Source organism: Oncorhynchus nerka, linkage group LG7, assembly GCF_034236695.1.
Source record: "Oncorhynchus nerka isolate Pitt River linkage group LG7, Oner_Uvic_2.0, whole genome shotgun sequence".
Lineage (NCBI taxonomy): Eukaryota > Metazoa > Chordata > Actinopteri > Salmoniformes > Salmonidae > Oncorhynchus > Oncorhynchus nerka.
In genome coordinates, this window is record NC_088402.1 from 19030372 (window position 1) to 19052958 (window position 22587).

Sequence of the window (22587 nt, forward strand, 5' to 3'; positions counted from 1 at the left end):
GTGTAGGCTCAGGTCTTCTGGAGCGTTTTCCGTAGTGTATTTCTGTATTGTTTTAATGATTCACCATTGTGAAGGTGTAGGCTCAGGTCTTCTGGAGCGTTTTCCGTAGTGTATTTCTGTATTGTTTTAGTGATTCACCATTGTGAAGGTGTAGGCTCAGGTCTTCTGGAGCGTTTTCCGTAGTGTATTTCTGTATTGTTTTAGTGATTCACCATTGTGAAGGTGTAGGCTCAGGTCTTCTGGAGCGTTTTCCGTAGTGTATTTCTGTATTGTTTTAGTGATTCACCATTGTGAAGGTGTAGGCTCAGGTCTTCTGGAGCGTTTTCCGTAGTGTATTTCTGTATTGTTTTAGTGATTCACCATTGTGAAGGTGTAGGCTCAGGTCTTCTGGAGCGTTTTCCGTAGTGTATTTCTGTATTGTTTTAGTGATTCACCATTGTGAAGGTGTAGGCTCAGGTCTTCTGGAGCGTTTTCCGTAGTGTATTTCTGTATTGTTTTAGTGATTCACCATTGTGAAGGTGTAGGCTCAGGTCTTCTGGAGCGTTTTCCGTAGTGTATTTCTGTATTGTTTTAGTGATTCACCATTGTGAAGGTGTAGGCTCAGGTCTTCTGGAGCGTTTTCCGTAGTGTATTTCTGTATTGTTTTAGTGATTCACCATTGTGAAGGTGTAGGCTCAGGTCTTCTGGAGCGTTTTCCGTAGTGTATTTCTGTATTGTTTTAGTGATTCACCATTGTGAAGGTGTAGGCTCAGGTCTTCTGGAGCGTTTTCCGTAGTGTATTTCTGTATTGTTTTAGTGATTCACCATTGTGAAGGTGTAGGCTCAGGTCTTCTGGAGCGTTTTCCGTAGTGTATTTCTGTATTGTTTTAGTGATTCACCATTGTGAAGGTGTAGGCTCAGGTCTTCTGGAGCGTTTTCCGTAGTGTATTTCTGTATTGTTTTAGTGATTCACCATTGTGAAGGTGTAGGCTCAGGTCTTCTGGAGCGTTTTCCGTAGTGTATTTCTGTATTGTTTTAGTGATTCACCATTGTGAAGGTGTAGGCTCAGGTCTTCTGGAGCGTTTTCCGTAGTGTATTTCTGTATTGTTTTAGTGATTCACCATTGTGAAGGTGTAGGCTCAGGTCTTCTGGAGCGTTTTCCGTAGTGTATTTCTGTATTGTTTTAGTGATTCACCATTGTGAAGGTGTAGGCTCAGGTCTTCTGGAGCGTTTTCCGTAGTGTATTTCTGTATTGTTTTAGTGATTCACCATTGTGAAGGTGTAGGCTCAGGTCTTCTGGAGCGTTTTCCGTAGTGTATTTCTGTATTGTTTTAGTGATTCACCATTGTGAAGGTGTAGGCTCAGGTCTTCTGGAGCGTTTTCCGTAGTGTATTTCTGTATTGTTTTAGTGATTCACCATTGTGAAGGTGTAGGCTCAGGTCTTCTGGAGCGTTTTCCGTAGTGTATTTCTGTATTGTTTTAGTGATTCACCATTGTGAAGGTGTAGGCTCAGGTCTTCTGGAGCGTTTTCCGTAGTGTATTTCTGTATTGTTTTAGTGATTCACCATTGTGAAGGTGTAGGCTCAGGTCTTCTGGAGCGTTTTCCGTAGTGTATTTCTGTATTGTTTTAGTGATTCACCATTGTGAAGGTGTAGGCTCAGGTCTTCTGGAGCGTTTTCCGTAGTGTATTTCTGTATTGTTTTAGTGATTCACCATTGTGAAGGTGTAGGCTCAGGTCTTCTGGGTCTCTATGTTTTTGGTTGGATAGGTTTCTCAATTTCTTTATTTTTTTCTTCATCAAATAATTTGTCATTGTTATTCATTTTCTTACATTGTCTGCTTGAAATGTTTAGATTTGATAGGGAGGTCAAAAATATTGTTTAGGTTTTCTACTGCCAAGTTTACACCGTCACTATTACAGTGAAACCCTTTGTCCAGTAAATTGTCTAGAAGGGATTGAATTTGTTGTTGTCTAATTGTTTTTTGGTAGAATTCCACACTATTTTCCTTCCATCTATAGCATTTCTAATATTATTCAGTTCCTTTGGCTTTGATGCCTCATGATTGAATATAGCTCTGTTCAAGTAGAGTTGGATTTAGCTGTGATCAGATAGGGGTGTCCGTGGAATCAGCGTATTCATCAATGTTGTTGTTTGACGCATTGCGGAACATATCCCAATCCATGTAATCGAGGCAATCTTGAAGCGTGGAATCAGATTGGTCGGACCAGCGTTGAATAGACATGAGCGCGGGAGCTTCCTGTTTTAGTCTCTGTCTATAGGCAGGGAGCAACAAAATGGAGTTGTGGTCAGCTTTTCCGAAAGGAGGGCGGGGGAGGGCCTTATATGTGTCGTGGAAGTTAGAATGATCCAGGGTTTTACCAGCCCTGGTAGCACAATCGATATGCTTTTCCTTCTGTGCTCTCTCTTTGATCCCGTAAAAATACTGGAACTGCATGAGGATGGCCTGCACCATTACTGTCCCAGACTTGTAGACGTTGACAGAGGTTATTTACATTTCCTCAATGTCTAGTATTCTGAGTTTCCACCCTGGGCCAATACCCTCTGTCTTGACATAGTGTGCTCTGTACCATGCCAGGGGATGGTCTGTGTGGAAAATGAAGTTGCTTATGTTCACCTCTTTATAGCAGTCAGAAAATAGTTTCTCTGGACTCTCCTTGAGGAGCTTTTTTTGTACTTTTTGTTTTTTAACATTTGACAGACAGACCACTTATGTGTCTCTCTGTCTTCCTCATTTTCCCCCAGTTGGCGTGAATGCGTGTGTGTGTGTGTGAGATCAGGTAGGTAGGAGTGAATAGAGGAGAGGAGTGAATAGGTAAGTAGGAGGGTAAGTAGGTAAATAGGAGTGAATAGAGGAGAGGAGAGAGATCAGGTAGGTAGGAGGGAATAGAGGAGAAGAGAGGAGAGAGATCAGGTAGGTAGAAGTGAATGGAGGAGAAAGATCAGGTAGGTAGGAGTGAATAGAGGAGAGGAGAGGAGAGGAGAGGAGAGAGATCAGGTAGGTAGGAGTGAATAGAGGAGGAGAGAGAGGGAATAAGAGCAGTCATTGTTTAGAGCAGTCACTGTTTACTATCAGTACCCCCCAACCCCCTAGCATCCAGGGATGGGGGAAAAAGATATTTACAAAACACCATAAAGATCAATATATCAAAACTACAAAATAGTTGTATTTTGACATGTATTTCGTCAGAAGTTTACATAAACTAAGTTGACTGTGCCTTTAAACAGCTTGGAAATGTCCAGAAAATGATGTTATGGCTTTAGAAGCTTCTGATAGAGTAATTGACATCATTTGAGTCAATTGGAGGTGTACCTGTGGATGTATTTCAAGGCCTACCTTCAAACCCAGTGCCTCTTTGCTTGACATCATTGGAACATCAAAATAAATCAGCCAAGACCTCAGAAAAAAAACTGTAGACCTCCAGAAGTCTGGTTCATCCTTGGGAGCAATTTCCAAAAGCCTGAAGGTACCACGTTCATCTGTACAAACAATAGTACGCAAGTATAAACACCATGGGACCACGCAGCCGTCATACCGCTCAGGAAGGAGATGAGTTCTGTCTCCTAGAGATGAACGTACTTTGGTGCGAAAAGTGCAAATCAATCCCAGAACAACAGCAAAGGACCTTGTGAAGATGCTGGAGGAAACAGGTACAAAGTATCCATATCCACAGTGAAACGAGTCTTATATCGACATAACCTGAAAGGCCGCTCAGCAAGGAAGAAGCCACTGCTCCAAAACCGCCATAAAAACAACAGACTACGGTTTGCAACTGTGGATGGGGAGAAAAATAGTACTTTTTGGAGAAATGTGAAGCAAAAATAAAACTGTTTGGCCATAATGACCATCGTTATGTTTGGAGGAAAAAGGGGGATGCTTGCAAGCCGAAGAACACCATGCTAACCGTGAAGCACGGAGGTTGCAGCATCATGTTGTGGGGTGCTTTGCTGCAGGAGGGACTGGTGCACTTCACAAAATAGATGTTATCATGAGGAGGGGAAATGATGTGGATATATTGAAGCAACATCTCAAGACATCAGTCAAGAAGTTAAAGCTTGGTCGCAAATGGGTCTTCCAAATGGACAATGACCCCAAGCATACTTCCAAAGTTGTGGCAAAATGACTTAAGGACAACATAGTCAAGGTATTGGAGTGGCCATCACAAAGCCCTGGCCTCAATCCTATAGAAAATTTGTGGGCAGAACTGAAAAAGCGTGTGCGAGCAAGGAGGCCTACAAACCAGCTCTGTCAGGAGGAATAGGCCACAATTCACCCAACTTATTGTGGGAAGCTTGTGGAAGGCAACCCGAAACATTTGACCCAAATTTTAAGCAATTTAAAGGCAAATGCTACCAAATACTAATTGATTGTATGTAAACTTATGACCCACTGGGAATGTGATGAAAGAACTTAAAGATAAAATAAGTCATTCTATATACTATTATTCTGACATTTCACATTCTTCAAATAAAGTGGTTATCCTAACTGACCTAAAACAGGGAATTTTTACTAGGATTAAATGTCAGAAATTGTGAAAAACTGAGTTTAAATGTATTTGGCTAAGGTGTATGTAAACTTCCGACTTCAACTGTAGTTGGCCTGAACAGCACCAGCATTCTCATCAACATTGTACTTGCTATGACTGTGATATGTTGTTGTTAATCTACCTTAGTTGAATGCACTGACAGCCTTGAGCCTTCTTGGGTATGAATCTACAAGCTTGGCACACCTGTATTTGGGGAGTTTCTACCATTCTTCTCTGCAGATCCTCTCAAGCTCTGTCAGGTTGGATGGGGAGCGTCAATGCACAGATATTTTCAGGTCTCTCCAGAGATGTTCTTTCGGGTTCAAGTCTGGGCTCTGGCTGGGCCACTCAAGAACATCCAGAGACTTGTCCCAAAGCCACTCCTGCATTGTCTTGGCTGTGTGCTTAGGGTCGTTGTCCTGTTGGGTGAACCTTCACCTCAGTCTAAGGTCCTGAGCACTCTGGAGCAGGTTTTCATCAAGGATCTCTCTTTACTCGATCCTGACTAGTCTCCCAGTCCCTGCCGCTGAAAACATCCCCATAGCATGACACTGCCACCACCGTGCTTCACTGTAGGGATGGTGCCAGGTTTCCTCCAATGCTTGGCATTGAGGCCAAATAGTTCAATCATGGTTTCATCTTGTTTCTCATGGTCTGAGAGTCAATTAGGTGCCTTTTGGCAAACTCCAAGCGGGCTGTCAAGTCACCTCCCTGACCAAGACCCTTCTCCCCCGATTGCTCAGATTTCCCGAGCGGCTAGCTTCAGGAAGTGTCTTTGTGGTTCCAAACTTATTCCATTTAAGAATGATGGAGGCCTTTGTATTCTTGGGGACCTTCAATGCTGCAGAAACGTTTTGATACCCTTCCCCAGATCTGTGCCTCGACACAATCCTGTCCCAGAGCTCTACAGACAATTCCTCGACCTCATGGCTTGGTGTTTGCTCTGACATGCACGGTCAACTCTGGGACCTTTATATAGACAGGTATGTGCCTTTCCAAGGTGTGTGCCTATCCAATTCATGTCCAATCAATTGAATTTACCACAGGTGGACTGCAATCAAGTTGTAGAAACATCTCAAGGATGATCAATGGAAACAGGATGCACCTGAGGGTCTAAATACACTCGTAAAGATTCAACCCTTTTTTCAATCTTCACCTAAAATGACCTACCTCTATCTGTATTATCTGAAAATGTAGCTAGCTAGACTATCTTACCTTTATACATCATTCATGGTTCGATGCGTCTCCTGTCGGATGCCATGGTTGCCCTTAGTTTAAAGATGTAATCCGGAGACAGGTGTTTTCTCCATCTCTTTAGCTATCATACTCAAATTCAACTGATTTCAAAACAGTCCATCAGAAATTGTAGAGCAACACTTATGCAGTTGTAATACACAATAAAAAAAAATGAAAAGCAGCGTTGGACAGGATTTCCTAGACAAACTGACCAGTTCAAATAGACAGAAACATCTCAAGGATGATCAATGGGAACAGGATGGATCTAATATCCAACCCTTTTTTTTTTTTTTTTTTCCTAAAATGACATAACCAAATCTAACTGCCTGTAGCTCAGGACCTGAAGCAAAGACATGCATATTATTAACGAACCTGTAGAGGTTATGTAAATAAGTCATTTCTGTTTTTCATTTGTAATAAATTAGTAAAAATGTCTAAACCTGTTTTCACTTTGTCTTTGTCTTTTTTATAATCCATTTTAGAATATGGCTGTAATGTTACAAAATCTGACCGACCGGCCCAAATCAGTCTTGTGTAGCAACATTTTAGATTTTGTTTTTTACATTGGATAAAAGTAGAGACTCAGAGCTAAATGGTATATCATACACTACAGTTGAGGAACAATGGGAATGTTCATTTATTTATTTTATTTCACCTTTCTTTAACCAGGTAGGCTAGTTGAGAACAAGTTCTCATTTACAACTTGCGACCTGGCCAAGATAAAGCAAGGCAGTTCGACACATACAACAACACAGAGTTACACATGGAATAAACAAACATTCAGTCAATAATACAGTAGAAAACATCTATATACATTGTGTGCAAATAACGTAAGATAAGGGAGGTAAAGGCAATAAATAGGCCTTGGTGGCGAAGTAATTTCAATATAGCAATTAAACACTGGAGTGATAGATGTGCAGAAGATGAATGTGCAAGTAGAGATACTGGGGTGCAAAGGAGCAAGATAAATAAATACAGTATGGGGATGAGGTAGTTGGAAAGGGCTATTTACAGATGGTCTATGTACAGGTGCAGTGATCTGTGAGCTTCTCTGACAGCTGGTGCTTAAAGCTAGTGAGGGAAATATGAGTCTCCAGCTTCATTGATTTTTGCAGTTCATTCCAGTCATTGGCAGCAGAGAACTGGAAGGAAAGTTGGACAAAGGAGGAATTGGCTTTGGGGGTGATTGGTGAAATATACCTGCTGGAGCGAGTGCTGCGGGTGGGTGCTGCTATGGTGACCAGTGAGCTGAGATAAGGCGGAGCATTACCTAGCAAAGACTTGTAGATGACCTGGAGCCAGTGGGTTTGGCGACGAGTATGAAGTGAGGGCCCGTCAACGAGAGCGTACAGGTCGCAGTGGTGGGTAGTATATGGGTCTTTGGTGTCAAAACGGATGGCACGTGAAGGACTGCATCCAATTTGTTGAATAGAGTGGAGGCTATTTTGTAAATGACATCGGATTGGTAGGATGGTCAGTTTTACGAGGGTATGTTTGGCAGCATGAGTGAAGGTCGCAGTGGTGGGTAGTATATGGGTACCATATACCTGCTACTTCCGGGTTGGAGCGAGCAGTCGCATCCGCACTTCGGTCTGCAGGTAGTATAACTTTTCATTACATTTCATTATAGTACAACGGTTTGATTTGTCTAATCTTAGCAATTTCTTCTTAGCTAGCTACATAGCCATCTTTGTATCAAAGATAATTGCATAATTATCGTATTTCGTCGTCCTAACGTATCTGCCCAGCAGCTAGCCAGCTAGCTAACGCCCACCGTCTACATAGCTAGCTACATAGCCGTCTCTGTATCAAAGATAATTGTGTAGATAATTGTGTAGTCTAGAGCGATTTTCTAGGTTACCTAGCCAGCTATTGTCGTTCTTTTAACGCAACGTAACGTAATCAACACTGCTAGCTAGCTAGCCAGCTAGCCCCTGAATCAACAACGCAGCCAGCTATTTGTCGTCCTTAACGTAGGAGACACTGCTAGCTAGCTAACAGCTAGCCAACGTCTACCGATTAGAACTCAACAACCCGGTCGCATTCCGCCTCGCTCCACAGGTAGTATCACATTTTCATTTCATTTCATTACAGTACAACGGTTTGATTTGTTTGATCGTAGCTAGCTACATAGCTAGCTACATAGCCGTCTCTGTATCAAAGATAATTGTGTAGTCTAGAGCGATTTTCTAGGTTACCTAGCCAGCTATTGTCGTTCTTTTAACGCAACGTAACGTAATCAACAACGCAGCCACTGCCAGCTAGCCTACAAAGTCAACAACGCAGCCACTGCCACCTAGCCTACTTCAGCAGTACTGTATCATTTTTAATCATTTTAGTCAATAAGATTCTTGCTACGTAAGCTCAACTTTCTGAACATTCGAGACGTGTAGTCCACTTGTCATTCCAATCTCCTTTGCATTAGCGTAGCCTCTTCTGTAGCCTGTCAACTATGTGTCTGTCTATCCCTGTTCTCTCCTCTCTGCACAGACCATACAAACGCTCCACACCGCGTGGCGCGGCCACCTAATCTGGTGGTCCCAGCGCGCACGACCCACGTGGAGTTCCAGGTCTCCGGTAGCCTCTGGAACTGCCGATCTGCGGCCAACAAGGCAGAGTTCATCTCAGCCTATGCCTCCCTCCAGTCCCTCGACTTCTTGGCACTGACGGAAACATGGATCACCACAGATAACACTGCTACTCCTACTGCTCTCTCTTCGTCCGCCCACGTGTTCTCGCACACCCCGAGAGCTTCTGGTCAGCGGGGTGGTGGCACCGGGATCCTCATCTCTCCCAAGTGGTCATTCTCTCTTTCTCCCCTTACCCATCTGTCTATCGCCTCCTTTGAATTCCATGCTGTCACAGTTACCAGCCCTTTCAAGCTTAACATCCTTATCATTTATCGCCCTCCAGGTTCCCTCGGAGAGTTCATCAATGAGCTTGATGCCTTGATAAGCTCCTTTCCTGAGGACGGCTCACCTCTCACAGTTCTGGGCGACTTTAACCTCCCCACGTCTACCTTTGACTCATTCCTCTCTGCCTCCTTCTTTCCACTCCTCTCCTCTTTTGACCTCTCCCTCTCACCTTCCCCCTACTCACAAGGCAGGCAATACGCTCGACCTCATCTTTACTAGATGCTGTTCTTCCACTAACCTCATTGCAACTCCCCTCCAAGTCTCCGACCACTACCTTGTATCCTTTTCCCTCTCGCTCTCATCCAACACTTCCCACACTGCCCCTACTCGGATGGTGTCGCGCCGTCCCAACCTTCGCTCTCTCTCCCCCGCTACTCTCTCCTCTTCCATCCTATCATCTCTTCCCTCTGCTCAAACCTTCTCCAACCTATCTCCTGATTCTGCCTCCTCAACCCTCCTCTCCTCCCTTTCTGCATCCTTTGACTCTCTATGTCCCCTATCCTCCAGGCCGGCTCGGTCCTCCCTCCCGCTCCGTGGCTCGACGACTCATTGCGAGCTCACAGAACAGGGCTCCGGGCAGCCGAGCGGAAATGGAGGAAAACTCCCCTCCCTGCGGACCTGGCATCCTTTCACTCCCTCCTCTCTACATTTTCCTCTTCTGTCGCTGCTGCTAAAGCCACTTTCTACCACTCTAAATTCCAAGCATCTGCCTCTAACCCTAGGAAGCTCTTTGCCACCTTCTCCTCCCTCCTGAATCCCCCTCCCCTCCCCCTCCTCCCTCTCTGCAGATGACTTCGTCAACCATTTTGAAAAGAAGGTCGACGACATCCGATCCTCGTTTGCTAAGTCAAACGACACCGCTGGTTCTGGTCACACTGCCCTACCCTGTGCTCTGACCTCTTTCTCCCCTCTCTCTCCAGATGAAGTCTCGCGTCTTGTGACGGCCCGGCCGCCCAACAACCTGCCCGCTTGACCCTATCCCCTCCTCTCTTCTCCAGACCATTTCCGGAGACCTTCTCCCTTACCTCACCTCGCTCATCAACTCATCACTGACCGCTGGCTACGTCCCTTCCGTCTTCAAGAGAGCGAGAGTTGCACCCCTTCTGAAAAAACCTACACTCGATCCCTCCGATGTCAACAACTACAGACCAGTATCCCTTCTTTCTTTTCTCTCCAAAACTCTTGAACGTGCCGTCCTTGGCCAGCTCTCCCGCTATCTCTCTCAGAATGACCTTCTTGATCCAAATCAGTCAGGTTTCAAGACTAGTCATTCAACTGAGACTGCTCTTCTCTGTATCACGGAGGCGCTCCGCACTGCTAAAGCTAACTCTCTCTCCTCTGCTCTCATCCTTCTAGACCTATCGGCTGCCTTCGATACTGTGAACCATCAGATCCTCCTCTCCACCCTCTCCGAGTTGGGCATCTCCGGCGCGGCCCACGCTTGGATTGCGTCCTACCTGACAGGTCGCTCCTACCAGGTGGCGTGGCGAGAATCTGTCTCCTCACCACCTGCCTGGTCGAATTGTTTTTCATGCTTTTATATACGGGGCGCTGTCCTTGCATGGTGTGCTTTTGACGTAAAGCTTTTTTGAAATCTGACAAGCTTTATTTTGATGTATGACACTTGTATTTTCATGAATGTTAAATATTTATATTTATGTCATTTGAATTTAGCGCTCTGCAATTTCACCGGATGTTGTCGAGGTGGGTCGAAAGGTTAATCCAGCCGCTTTGTCAGATTTCAAAAAGGCTTTACGGTGAAAGCATACCATGCGATTATCTGAGGACAGTGCCCTGCTTACAGAAGCATACAAACATTTTCCAACCAAGCAGAGGCATCACGAAAGTCAGAAATATCGATGTTGGCAATCCAAAGGGTCCCAGCTACACAATAAATGGTTGTTTTGTTCGATAAAGTCCCTCTTTATATCCCAAAAAGTCTGTTTTGTTGGCGTGTTTTGTTCAGTAATCCACTGGCTCAAAGGCGGTCAAAACATGCAGACGAATACATCCTAATAGTACCGGTAAAGTTCGAAACATGTCAAATGATGTTTATAATTAATCCTCAGGTTGTCAATTATCTAAATAATCAACACTATTTCAACCGGACAATAGCGTATTCAATAGAAAGGAAAAAGAACAAAGAGCGCACACACAGTCACGCGCGCAAACCAGTACTGCATGATTCCATAGACCACTTACCAAAAGGTCTTATTTGTCGTCGTTTTTCAAAAAACAAGCCTGAAATCATGTCTAAATACTGTTGACATATAGTGGAAGCCAAAGGAACTGCAATCTGAGCGCTAAACCCTACATAGTCAATAGGCTTTCAATGGAAAACCACTCACATCAAATAAATCCATTTGCTGGATGGATTTTCCTCGGGTTTTCGCCTGCCATATCAGTTCTGTTATACTCACAGACAGTGTTTTCTATCCAAATATACCAATTATATGCATATCCTTGCCCATTCTTGTCCCCCGTTTTAAATATTTATTGGAGGATTTTTATTTTTGTATTACTTGTAACTGTTTTGGGTAATGCAAATTATTGTGCTGTTAGGGGAATAACCTGTTAGGGGAATAACCTGTGTGTAAATGTAATCTGTTGCAGTATTTATTTGTGTTATCTGTGATCGTTTTGTTTGCCTTGGGTAGTTTCATAATCGTTGTACCTAAACTGTATGTGTAAACATCTATACGCAGGGCCCAGCTGTAAGAGACCTTGGTCTCAGTCTGTGTTCCTTGTTGAAATAAAGGTATAATAATCCTAGCTTCTGGGCCTGAGTAACAGGCAGTTTACTTTAGGCACGTTTGTCATCCAAACTTCAAAATACTGCCCCTTAGAATAAAGAAGTTTAACTCAGTGTCCAAAGAAGAGCCAGAAGTATACAGAATGGTGTCGTCTGCGTAGAGGTGGATCAGAGAATCACCAGCAGCAAGAGCAACATCATTGATGTATACAGAGAAGAGAGTCGGCCCGAGAATTGAACTCTGTGGCACCCCCATAGAGACTGCCAGAGGTCCGGACAACAGGCCCTCCGATATGACACAATGAACTCTATCAGAGAAGTTGTTGGTGATCTAGGCGAGGCAGTCATTTGAGACACCAAGGCTGTTGAGTCTGCCGATAAGAGTGACAGAGTCGAAAGCCTTGGCCAGGTCGATGAATACGGCGGTACAGTATTGTCTCTTATCGATGGCGGTTATGATATTGTTTAGGACCTTGAGCGTGGCTGAGGTGCACCCATGACCAGCTCTGAAACCAGATTGCATAGCGGAGAAGGTACGGTGGGATTCGAAATGGTCGGTAATCTGTTTGTTAACTTGGCTTGCAAATGCCTTAGAAAGGCAGGGTAGGATAGATATAGGTCTATAGCAGTTTGGGTCTAGAGTGTTTCCCCCTTTGAAGAGGGGGATGACCGCGGCAGCTATCCAATCTTTGGGAATCTCGGACGACACGAAAGAGAGTTTGAACAGGCTAGTAATAGGGTTGCAACAATTTCGGCACATAACTTTCAAAAGAGAGGGTCCAGATTGTCTAGCCCGGCTGATTTGTAGGGGTCCAGATTTTGCAGCTCTTTCAGATCATCAGCTATCTGGATTTGGGTGAAGGAGAAATGGGAGAGGCTTGGGCGAGTTGCTGTGGGGGGTGTAGGGCTGTTGACCGGGGTAGGGGTAGCCAGGTGGAAAGCATGGCCGGCCGTAGAAAAATGCTTCTTGAAATTCTCAATTATAGCGGATTTATCAGTGGTGACAGTGTTTCCTAGCCTCAGGGCAGCTGGGAGGAGGTGCTCTTATTCTCCATGGACTTTACAGTGTCCCAAAACTTTTTTGAGTTTGTGCTACAGGATGAAAATGTCTGTTTTAAACAGATAGCCTTAGCTTTCCTAACTGCCTGTGTATATTGGTTCCTTCCTGAAAAGTTACATATCACAGGGGATATTCAATGCTAATGCAGAACGCCACAGGGTGTTTTTGTGCTGGTCAAGGGCAGTCAGGTCTAGAGTGGTTCTACATTTCTTGAATGGGGCATGCTTATATAAGATGGTGAGGAAGGCACTATAGATCTGGTCTATAGCAAGCGGCAACTGTAAGAGACTTGTTTCTGGAAAGTTGTCAAACTAACCAACCAACTGTCGAACTAACCAACTATCTATCGAACTAACCAACTATTGAACTTACCAACTATTGAACTAATCAACTAACCAACTATCTATCGAACCAACCAACTATCGAACTAACCAACTAACTGTTGAACTATCCAACTAACCAACTGTCCAACTATCGAACTAACCAACTATCTATGTAACCAACTATCGAACTAACCAACTGTCAAACTAACCAACTAACTATCAAATTAACTAACCAACTATTGAACTAACCAACTGTCAAACTAACCAACTGTCGAACTAACCAACTGTCGAACGAACTAACCAACTGTCGAACTCACTAACCAACTGTCGAACTAACCAACTATCTATGAAACTAACTATCGAACTAACCAACTATCTAACTAACTAACCAACCAACTGTCGAACTAACCAACTAACTGTCGAACTAACCAACTATCTATCGAACTAACCAACTATTGAACTTACCAACTATTGAACTAATCAACTAACCAACTATCTATCGAACCAACCAACTATCCAACTAACCAACTAACTGTTGAACTAACCAACTATCCAACTAACCAACTGTCCAACTATCGAACTAACCAACTATCTATGTAACCAACTATCGAACTAACCAACTGTCAAATAACCAACTAACTATCAAATTAACTAACCAACTATTGAACTAACCAACTGTCAAACTAACCAACTGTCAAACTAACCAACTGTCGAACTAACCAACTGTCGAACTAACTAACCAACTGTCAAACTCACTAACCAACTGTCGAACTAACCAACTATCTATGAAACTAACTATTGAACTAACCAACTATCTAACTAATTAATCAACCAACTGTCGAACTAACCAACTAACTGTCAAACTAACCAACTATCTATCGAACTAGTCAACTATCAAACTAACCAACTAACTGTCAAACTAACAAGCTATCCAACTATTGAACTAACCAACTATCCAACTATCCAACTATCTATGTAAACAACTATCGAACTAACCAACTAACCAACTGCCGAACTAACCAACTAACTATCGAACTAACTAACCAACTATTGAACTAATGAACTGTCAAACTAACCAACTGTCGAACTAACCAACTGTTGAACTAACCAACCAACTGTCAAACTAACCAACCAACTGTTGAACTATCTATCGAACTAACCAACTGTCGAACTAACAAACTGTTGAACTAACCAACTGTCGAACTAACCAACAACTGTCAAACTAACCAACTAACTGTCAAACTAACCAACTATTGAACTAACCAGCTATCTATATAACTATCAAACTAACAAACTATCGAACTGACCAACTGTCGAACTAACCAACTGCCGAACTAACCAACTAACTGTCAAACTAACCAACTATCCAACTAACCAACTATCTATCGAACTAACCAACTATTGAACTAACCAACTATCTGTCAAACTAACAAGCTATCCAACTGTCGAACTAACCAACAACTGTCGAACTAACCAACTAACTGTCAAACTAACCAGCTATCAAACTTCTCAACTATCTATGTAACTAACTATCGAACTAACCAACTGTCGAGCTAACCAACTAACTGTCTAACTAACCAACAACTGTCGACCTAACCAACTAACTGTCAAACTAACCAACTAACTGTCGAACTAACCAACTAACTGTCGAACCAAGCAACTATCCAACTATCGAAATAACCAACTATCTATCGAACTAACCAACTATCGAACTAACCAACTTTCGAACTAACCAAGTAACTATCAAACTAACCAACTAACCAACTATCGAACTAACCAACTATCTATGTAACTTACTATCGAACTAACCAACAATCTATCTAATTATCTATGTGAAAAAAGGGAAGGGATCTGAATGCTTTCCGAATACATTGTATCTATTGAACTAACCAACTATGGAACTAATCAACTATCGAACTAACTACCAAACTAACCAACTATGGAACTAACCAACTATGGAACTAACCAACTATCGAACTAACTACCAAACTAACCAACTAACCAACTAATTAACTATCTATCTAACCAACTATCGAACTAACCAACTATCAAAATAACTAACCTACTAACCAAATATCTATCTAACCAACTAACTATCAAACTAACCATCTATCGCATTAACCAACCAACTGTCAAGATAACCAACTATCGAACCAACCAACCAACTTTCGAACTAACCAACCAACTGTCAAACTAACCAACCAACTGTCAAACAAACCAACTATCGAACTAACCAGCCAACTGTCAAACTAACCAACTGTCGAAATAACCAACCAACTGTCGAACTAACCAACCAACTGTTGAACTAACCAACCAACCAACCATCTATCGAAATAACCAACTATCGAACTAACCAACTAACTATCGAACTAGCCAACTAACTGTCGAACTAACCAACTAACTATTGAACTAACTAACCAACTATTGAACTAACCAACTGTCCATCTAACCAAGTGTCAAACTAACCAACCAACTGTCAAACTAACCAACCAACTGTCGAACTAACCAACTAACTGTCAAACTAACCAACCAACTGTCGAACTAACCAACCAACTATCTATCAAAATAATCAACTATTGAACTAACTAACCAACTGTCGAACTAACCAACCAACTATCTATCGAAATAACCAACTATCGAACTAATCAACCAACTATCCAACCGTCGAACCAACCAAATATCCAACTATCTATCGAACTAACCAACTATCGAACTAACCAACTTTCGAACTAACCAACTAACCAACTTTCGAACTAACCAACTAACCAACTATCGAACTAACCAACTACCTATGTAACTTACAATCGAACTAACCAACTATCTATCTAATTATCTATCGAACTAACCAACTATCTATCTAATTATCTATCGAACTAACCAACTATCTATCTAATTATCTATCGAACTAACCAACTATCTATCTAATTATCTATCGAACTAACCAACTATCTATCTAATTATCTATCGAACTAACCAATTATCTATCTAATTATCTATCGAACTAACCAATTATATATCTAATTATCTATCGAACTAACCAACTATCTATCTAATTATCTATCGAACTAACCAACTATCTATCTAATTATCTATCGAACTAACCAACTATCTATCTAATTATCTATCGAACTAACCAATTATCTATCTAATTATCTATCGAACTAACCAATTATCTATCTAATTATCTATCAAACTAACCAACTATCTATCTAATTATCTATCGAACTAACCAACTATCTATCTAATTATCTATCGAACTAACCAATTATCTATCTAATTATCTATCGAACTAACCAATTATCTATCTAATTATCTATCGAACTAACCAACTATCTATCTAATTATCTATCGAACTAACCAATTATCTATCTAATTATCTATCGAACTAACCAACTATCTAGTTATCTATCGAACTAACCAATTATCTATCTAATTATCTATTGAACTAACCAACTATCTATCTAATTATCTATCGAACTAACCAACTATCTATCTAATTATCGATCGAACTAACCAATTATCTATCTAATTATCTATCGAACTAACCAACTATCTATCTAATTATCTATCGAACTAACCAACTATCTATCTAATTATCTATCGAACTAACCAACTATCGAACTAACCAATTATGTATCTAATTATCTATCGAACTAACCAACTATCTATCTAATTATCTATCGAACTAACCAACTATCTATCTAATTATCTATCGAACTAACCAACTATCTATCTAGTTATCTATCGAACTAACCAACTATCGAACTAACCAACTATCTATCAGTGGTGGAAAAAGTACTAAATTGTCATACTTGAGTAAATGTAAAGATACCTTAATAGAAAATGACTCAAAAGTAAATGTCACCCAGTAAAATACTACTTGAGTAAAAGTCTAAAAGTATTATGTTTAAAAAAAATACTTAAGTATCAAAAGTAAAACTATAAATAATTTAAAATTCATTATTTTCCTTATATTAAGCAAACTATTTAATTTAATTTTTTATTGACGGATAGCCAGGGGCACACTCCGACACTCAGACATAATTTACAAGTTAAGCATTTATGTTTAGTGAGTCTGCCAGATCAGATACAGTAGGGATGACCAGGGATGTCAAAATCCCTTGTCAAAATATAACGAGTACATTTTGAGTGTCAAGGACAATATATGGAGTAAAAAGTACATTTTATTTCGGAATGTAGTGAAGTAAAAGTAATGTTGCAATAATATAAACAGTAAAGTATAGTACAAATACCCAAAGTACTTTGAATTATTTTTACTTAAGTACTTTACACCACTGCTATCTATCTAACACATACTTTTGGTCTTGTAATGTATTCAGTTAGCAAACACTCTTATCGCACCATAGGGCTATCAGACTTCTGATACCAATGCAGGGTGAAAAGGGGCCACAAAATAGTAATTGAAGTAAATGAAATACATATTTCAAACACATGTAACAGAAATACTGCCCATCTCTGCCAGCCGCCCCCCCAAAAAATATATCCTAATCAAATCTAATCAGACATCCAACACAGTACACACAAGAAAATGGGAGCAGAGTAAACAGTCTATGAAAACAGAAAGATAGTGTCACTTTATGACATGAAACATATTATATGTTATATTCTAACTATGATCTATGACTGATCAGATTCTGTTTTGTGTTTTTAACTTATGGCCACATATTAAGAACATTCCATGACACAGAAGTACAGCCCTAGAAATTACATGATAGGGGGCTTTGTCTATTCTATATTTAGAACTCTCTGTCTGAAACCTCCACCACTCCCTCTCCCTCCCCAGGTAAGGGTGACCTGATCGGGGCCAACATGTCTATAGATGACCGGGTGATAAAGACCAACGCAGATGTGAAGGCCCTAACCTACTGTGACCTGCAGTGTATCAACCTGAGTGGTCTGTATGAGGTACTGGACCTCTACCCAGAGTACACCAGCCGCTTTGTCCAAGACATCCATCTGGACCTCACATACAACCTGAGGGAGGGACACGAGTGCCATGTGAGTGACGTAAAACACCCACACAGTTACACATGGAATCAGGCACGCACACACACACACATAGTAAGACCATGCTCAACAAGCTGTATAGGGCCATAGGTAAACAAGGAAATGCTCATCCGGAGGCGGCGCTCCTAGTGGCCAGTGACTTTACTGCAGGAAAACTGAAATGCGTTTTAACTCATTTCTACCAGCATGTCACCTGTGCAAGTAGAGGGGAAAAACTATTCATCACCCTTACTCCACATACAGAGACGCATACAAAGCTCTCCCTTGCCCTCCCTTTGGCAAATCTGACAATAATAACTCTTTCCTCCTGATTCCTGCTTACAAGCAAAAACTCAAACAGGAAGTACCAGGGGCTCAATACGGAAGTGGTCCGATGAAGTGGATGCTAAACTACAGGACTGGTTCACTAGCACAGACTGGAATATGTTTCGCGATTCATCCGATGGCATTGAGGAGTTCACCACATCAGTCACCAGCATCATTATTAAGTGCATTGACGACATCGTCCCCACAAGTACATATCCCAACCAGAAGCCATGGATTACAGGCAACATTCATTCTGAGCTAAACGCTAGAGCTGCGGCTTTCAAGGAGTGGGACACTAATCCGGATGCTTATAAGAAATCCAGCTATGCCCGCCGACGAACTATGAAACAGGCTAAATGTCAATACAGGACCAAGATCGAATCCTACTACACCGGCTCTGACGCTTGTCGGATGTGGCAGGGCTTGTAAACTATCACGGATTACAAGGGAAACCCAGTCGCGAGCTGCCCAGTGATGTGAGCCTACCAGATGAGCTAAATTCCCTCTATTGGTCGAGAGCTTCAAGTTCCTCAGTGTCCACATCGCTAAGGAATTATCATGGTCCACACACAGCAACACCGCCGTGAAGAGGGCATGACAATGCCTTTTCCCCCTCGGGATGATGAAAAGATTCAGCATGGGTCCTCAGATCCTCAAAACATTCTATAGCTGCACCATTGAGAGCATCTTGACTTGCTGCATCACCGCTCGGTATGGCATCTGCTTGGCATCCGACCGCAAGGCGCTTCAGAGGGTAGTGTGTAAGGCCCAGTACATCACAGGTGCCGAGCTCCCCGCCATCCAGGACCTCTATATCAGCCGGTGTCAGAGGAAGGCCCAGAGAATTGGCAAAGTCACCCAAGTCACAGATTGTTCTCTCTGCTACCAAATGGCAAGCAGTACTAATGTACTAAGTCTGGAACCAACCGGACCCTAAACAGCTTCTACACCCAAGCCATAAGACTGCTAAATAGTTAGTTAAATTGTTAACAAATAGCTACCCGGACCTTCTGCATTGACCCAATTTGCACGGACTCTTTTGACTCATCACATACGCTGATGCTACTGTTCATTATCTATCATGTTGACTAGTCATTTTATCCCTACCTATGTGTAAATATGTAACCCAGTTACCCCTGCACATCGACTCGCTACTGGTCCCATATGTATATAACCAAGTTATCCTTACTCATTGTGTATTTATTTCTTGTGCTATTATTTTTATATGATTTCTCTTTTTTCTCTGTACACATGCGCACAAGCACACACACACACACGCACGCACGCACGCACGCACGCCGCACGCACGCACGCACGCACGCACGCACACACACACACACACACACACACACACACACACACACACATTATTTTCTTCTATCCTCGTGGGGACCTCAAATTCATTTCCATTCAATATCCTACTTTACCTAAACCTTACCCTTACCCTAACCCTAAACCTAAATCCTAACCCTAAACTTAACCACTAACCCCTTACCCTAACCCTAACCCTAACCCTTACCCTAACCCTAACCGTTACCCTTACTCTTACCCTTACCCTAACCCTAACCCCAAACCTAAATCCTAACCCTAAACCTAAATCCTAACCCTAAACTTAACCACTAACCCCTTACCCTAATTGTAACCCTAACCCCTAAGCTTAAAATAGCCTTGTCAAATTCTCCTTGTTTTACTACCCTTGGTTGGACTTTTGGGGATTTTAGGTCCCCACAAGGATAGAAGAACCAACACTCACACACACCCTCAGACACTGCTGCAGGGCGACATGTGACACTAAAGTGTTGAGAGCGGCAGGCCAAGATAAGGACAGAGACTTTGGGGAAGGTTAGAAGAGGGGTTATCTCAGAAGAGATTTCCTGTAACAACATTATGTCATACACAGTTTTCAGTGGTGTAAAGTGCTTAAGTAAAAATACGTTAAAGTACTACTTAAATTGTTTTTTGGGGGTATCTGTACTTTACTTTACTATTACATTTTTTTTTACAACTTTTACTTTTACTTCACTAAATTCCAAAAGAAAATCATATACTTTTTACTCCATACATTTTCCCTGAAACCCAAAAGTACTTGTTACATTTTAAATGCATAACAGGACAGAAAATGGTCCAATTTGCATACTTATCAAAAGAACATCCCTGGTCATCCCTAATGCGTCTGATCTGGCAGACTCACTAAACAGAGAACATCCCTGGTCATCCCTAATGCGTCTGATCTGGCAGACTCACTAAACACAAATGCTTTGTTTGTAAAACATTTTTTTGTCTTACCTTTATTTAACTAGGCAAGTCAGTTAAGAACAAGTTCTTATTTTCCATGATGGCCTAGGAACAGTGGGTTAACTGCCTTGTTCAGGGGCAGAACGACCCATTTTTACCTTGTCAGCTCAGGGATTCGTTCAGGGAAAATTGCGCTGCCTGGTTTGTTTCATGTAAGGAATTTTAAATTACTCATACTTTTTATGTTTGAAACTTAAGTATATTTTAGTAATTACATGTACTTTTGATACTAGTATATTTAAAACCAAATACTTTTAGACTTACTCAAGTAGTATTTTACTGGGTGACTTTCACTTTTACTTGAGTCATTTTCTATTAAGGTATCTTAGAGTGTTGGGCCAGTAACCGAAAGATTTCTGGATGGAATCCCTGAGCTGACAAGGTAAAAATCTGTCGTTCTTCCCCTGGGCAACTGTTCCCCGGGCTCCGAAGACGTGGATGTCAATTATGACAGCCCCCCGCACCTCTCTGATTCAGAGTGGTTGGGTTTCAGTTGAATGCATTCAGTTGTACAACTGACTAGGTATCCCACTTCCCATTTCCTTTCATTTTACTCAAGCATAACAATTGGTTATTTTTTCCACCACTGACAGTTTCTGAGAGGAAGGATAACATCTGGGTTGGGCTGTGCTAACAATATAGACATGTTGAATTCACTCCCTTTTCTCTTCCATCTTTTTACAGGTCATATCCAGATTGTCCACCAAACCATTGGACACACAGGTACTGGCTCAGCAGACACTGGGGGTAGCAGGTAGCCTAGTGGTTAGAGCCGACGAGGTGAAAAACCCATCTGTGCCCTTGAAGAAAGCACAAAACCCCTAGCTTGTTCCTGGGGTGCCCTACTACTATGTCTGACCCTGTAAAACAACACATTTCACTGCACTTATCATACTACTATAGCTGACCCTGTAAAACAACACATCACTGCACCTATCGTGCTACCCTGTAAAACAACACATCACTGCACCTATCGTGCTACCCTGTAAAACAACACATATCACTGCACCTATCGTGCTACCCTGTAAAACAACATATCACTGCACCTATCGTGCTACCCTGTAAAACAACACATCACTGCACCTATCGTGCTACCCTGTAAAACAACACATCACTGCACCTATCGTGCTACCCTGTAAAACAACACATCACTGCACCTATCGTGCTACCCTGTAAAACAACACATTTCACTGCACCTATCGTGCTACCCTGTAAAACAACACATCACTGCACCTATCGTGCTACCCTGTAAAACAACACATTTCACTGCACCTATCGTGCTACCCTGTAAAACAACACATATCACTGCACCTATCGTGCTACCCTGTAAAACAACACATCACTGCACCTATCTTGCTACCCTGTAAAACAACATATCACTGCACCTATCTTGCTACCCTGTAAAACAACATATCACTGCACCTATCGTGCTACCCTGTAAAACAACATATCACTGCACCTATCGTGCTACCCTGTAAAACAACACATATCACTACACCTATCGTGCTACCCTGTAAAACAACACATATCACTACACCTATCGTGCTACCCTGTAAAACAACACATATCACTGCACTTATCGTGCTACCCTGTAAAACAACACATATCACTGCACCTATCGTGCTACCCTGTAAAACAACATATCACTGCACCTATCGTGCTACCCTGTAAAACAACACATGTCACTGCACCTATTGTGCTACCCTGTAAAACAACACATATCACTGCACTTATCGTGCTACCCTGTAAAACAACACATATCACTACACCTATCGTGCTACCCTGTAAAACAACACATATCACTGCACCTATCGTGCTACCCTGTAAAACAACACATATCACTGCACTTATCGTGCTACCCTGTAAAACAACACATATCACTGCACCTATCGTGCTACCCTGTAAAACAACACATCACTGCACCTAATTGTGCTACCCTGTAAAACAACACATATCACTGCACTTATCCTAAAACAAAGAAAATAGGATTGAACGGAGACTTTATAAAGTCAGCAGTTCGTTTTTATGGTGATGGAGAGATGGGAGGAAGGGTTCGGAGGCAGAAGAAGGAGAGGAATGAGGGATGAGGTGATGGAGGGATATTAATTGGTGGGGGAAGTTTGAATTTAAGAGCTGATTTGATTGAC

General features: G+C 42.0%; 1 protein-coding gene across 1 annotated transcript in view; it reads left to right on the plus strand.

The window, feature by feature from the left end:
• The window catches only part of LOC115131247 (potassium voltage-gated channel subfamily H member 8-like), a 147963-nt gene that overhangs the window by 107240 nt on the left and 18136 nt on the right, over positions 1-22587 (plus strand). The window contains exons 11-12 of the mRNA XM_065020286.1: positions 17616-17830; positions 21125-21163. Coding sequence (XP_064876358.1) covers positions 17616-17830; positions 21125-21163 — 254 coding nt within the window. The remainder of the gene's footprint in view (positions 1-17615; positions 17831-21124; positions 21164-22587) is intronic.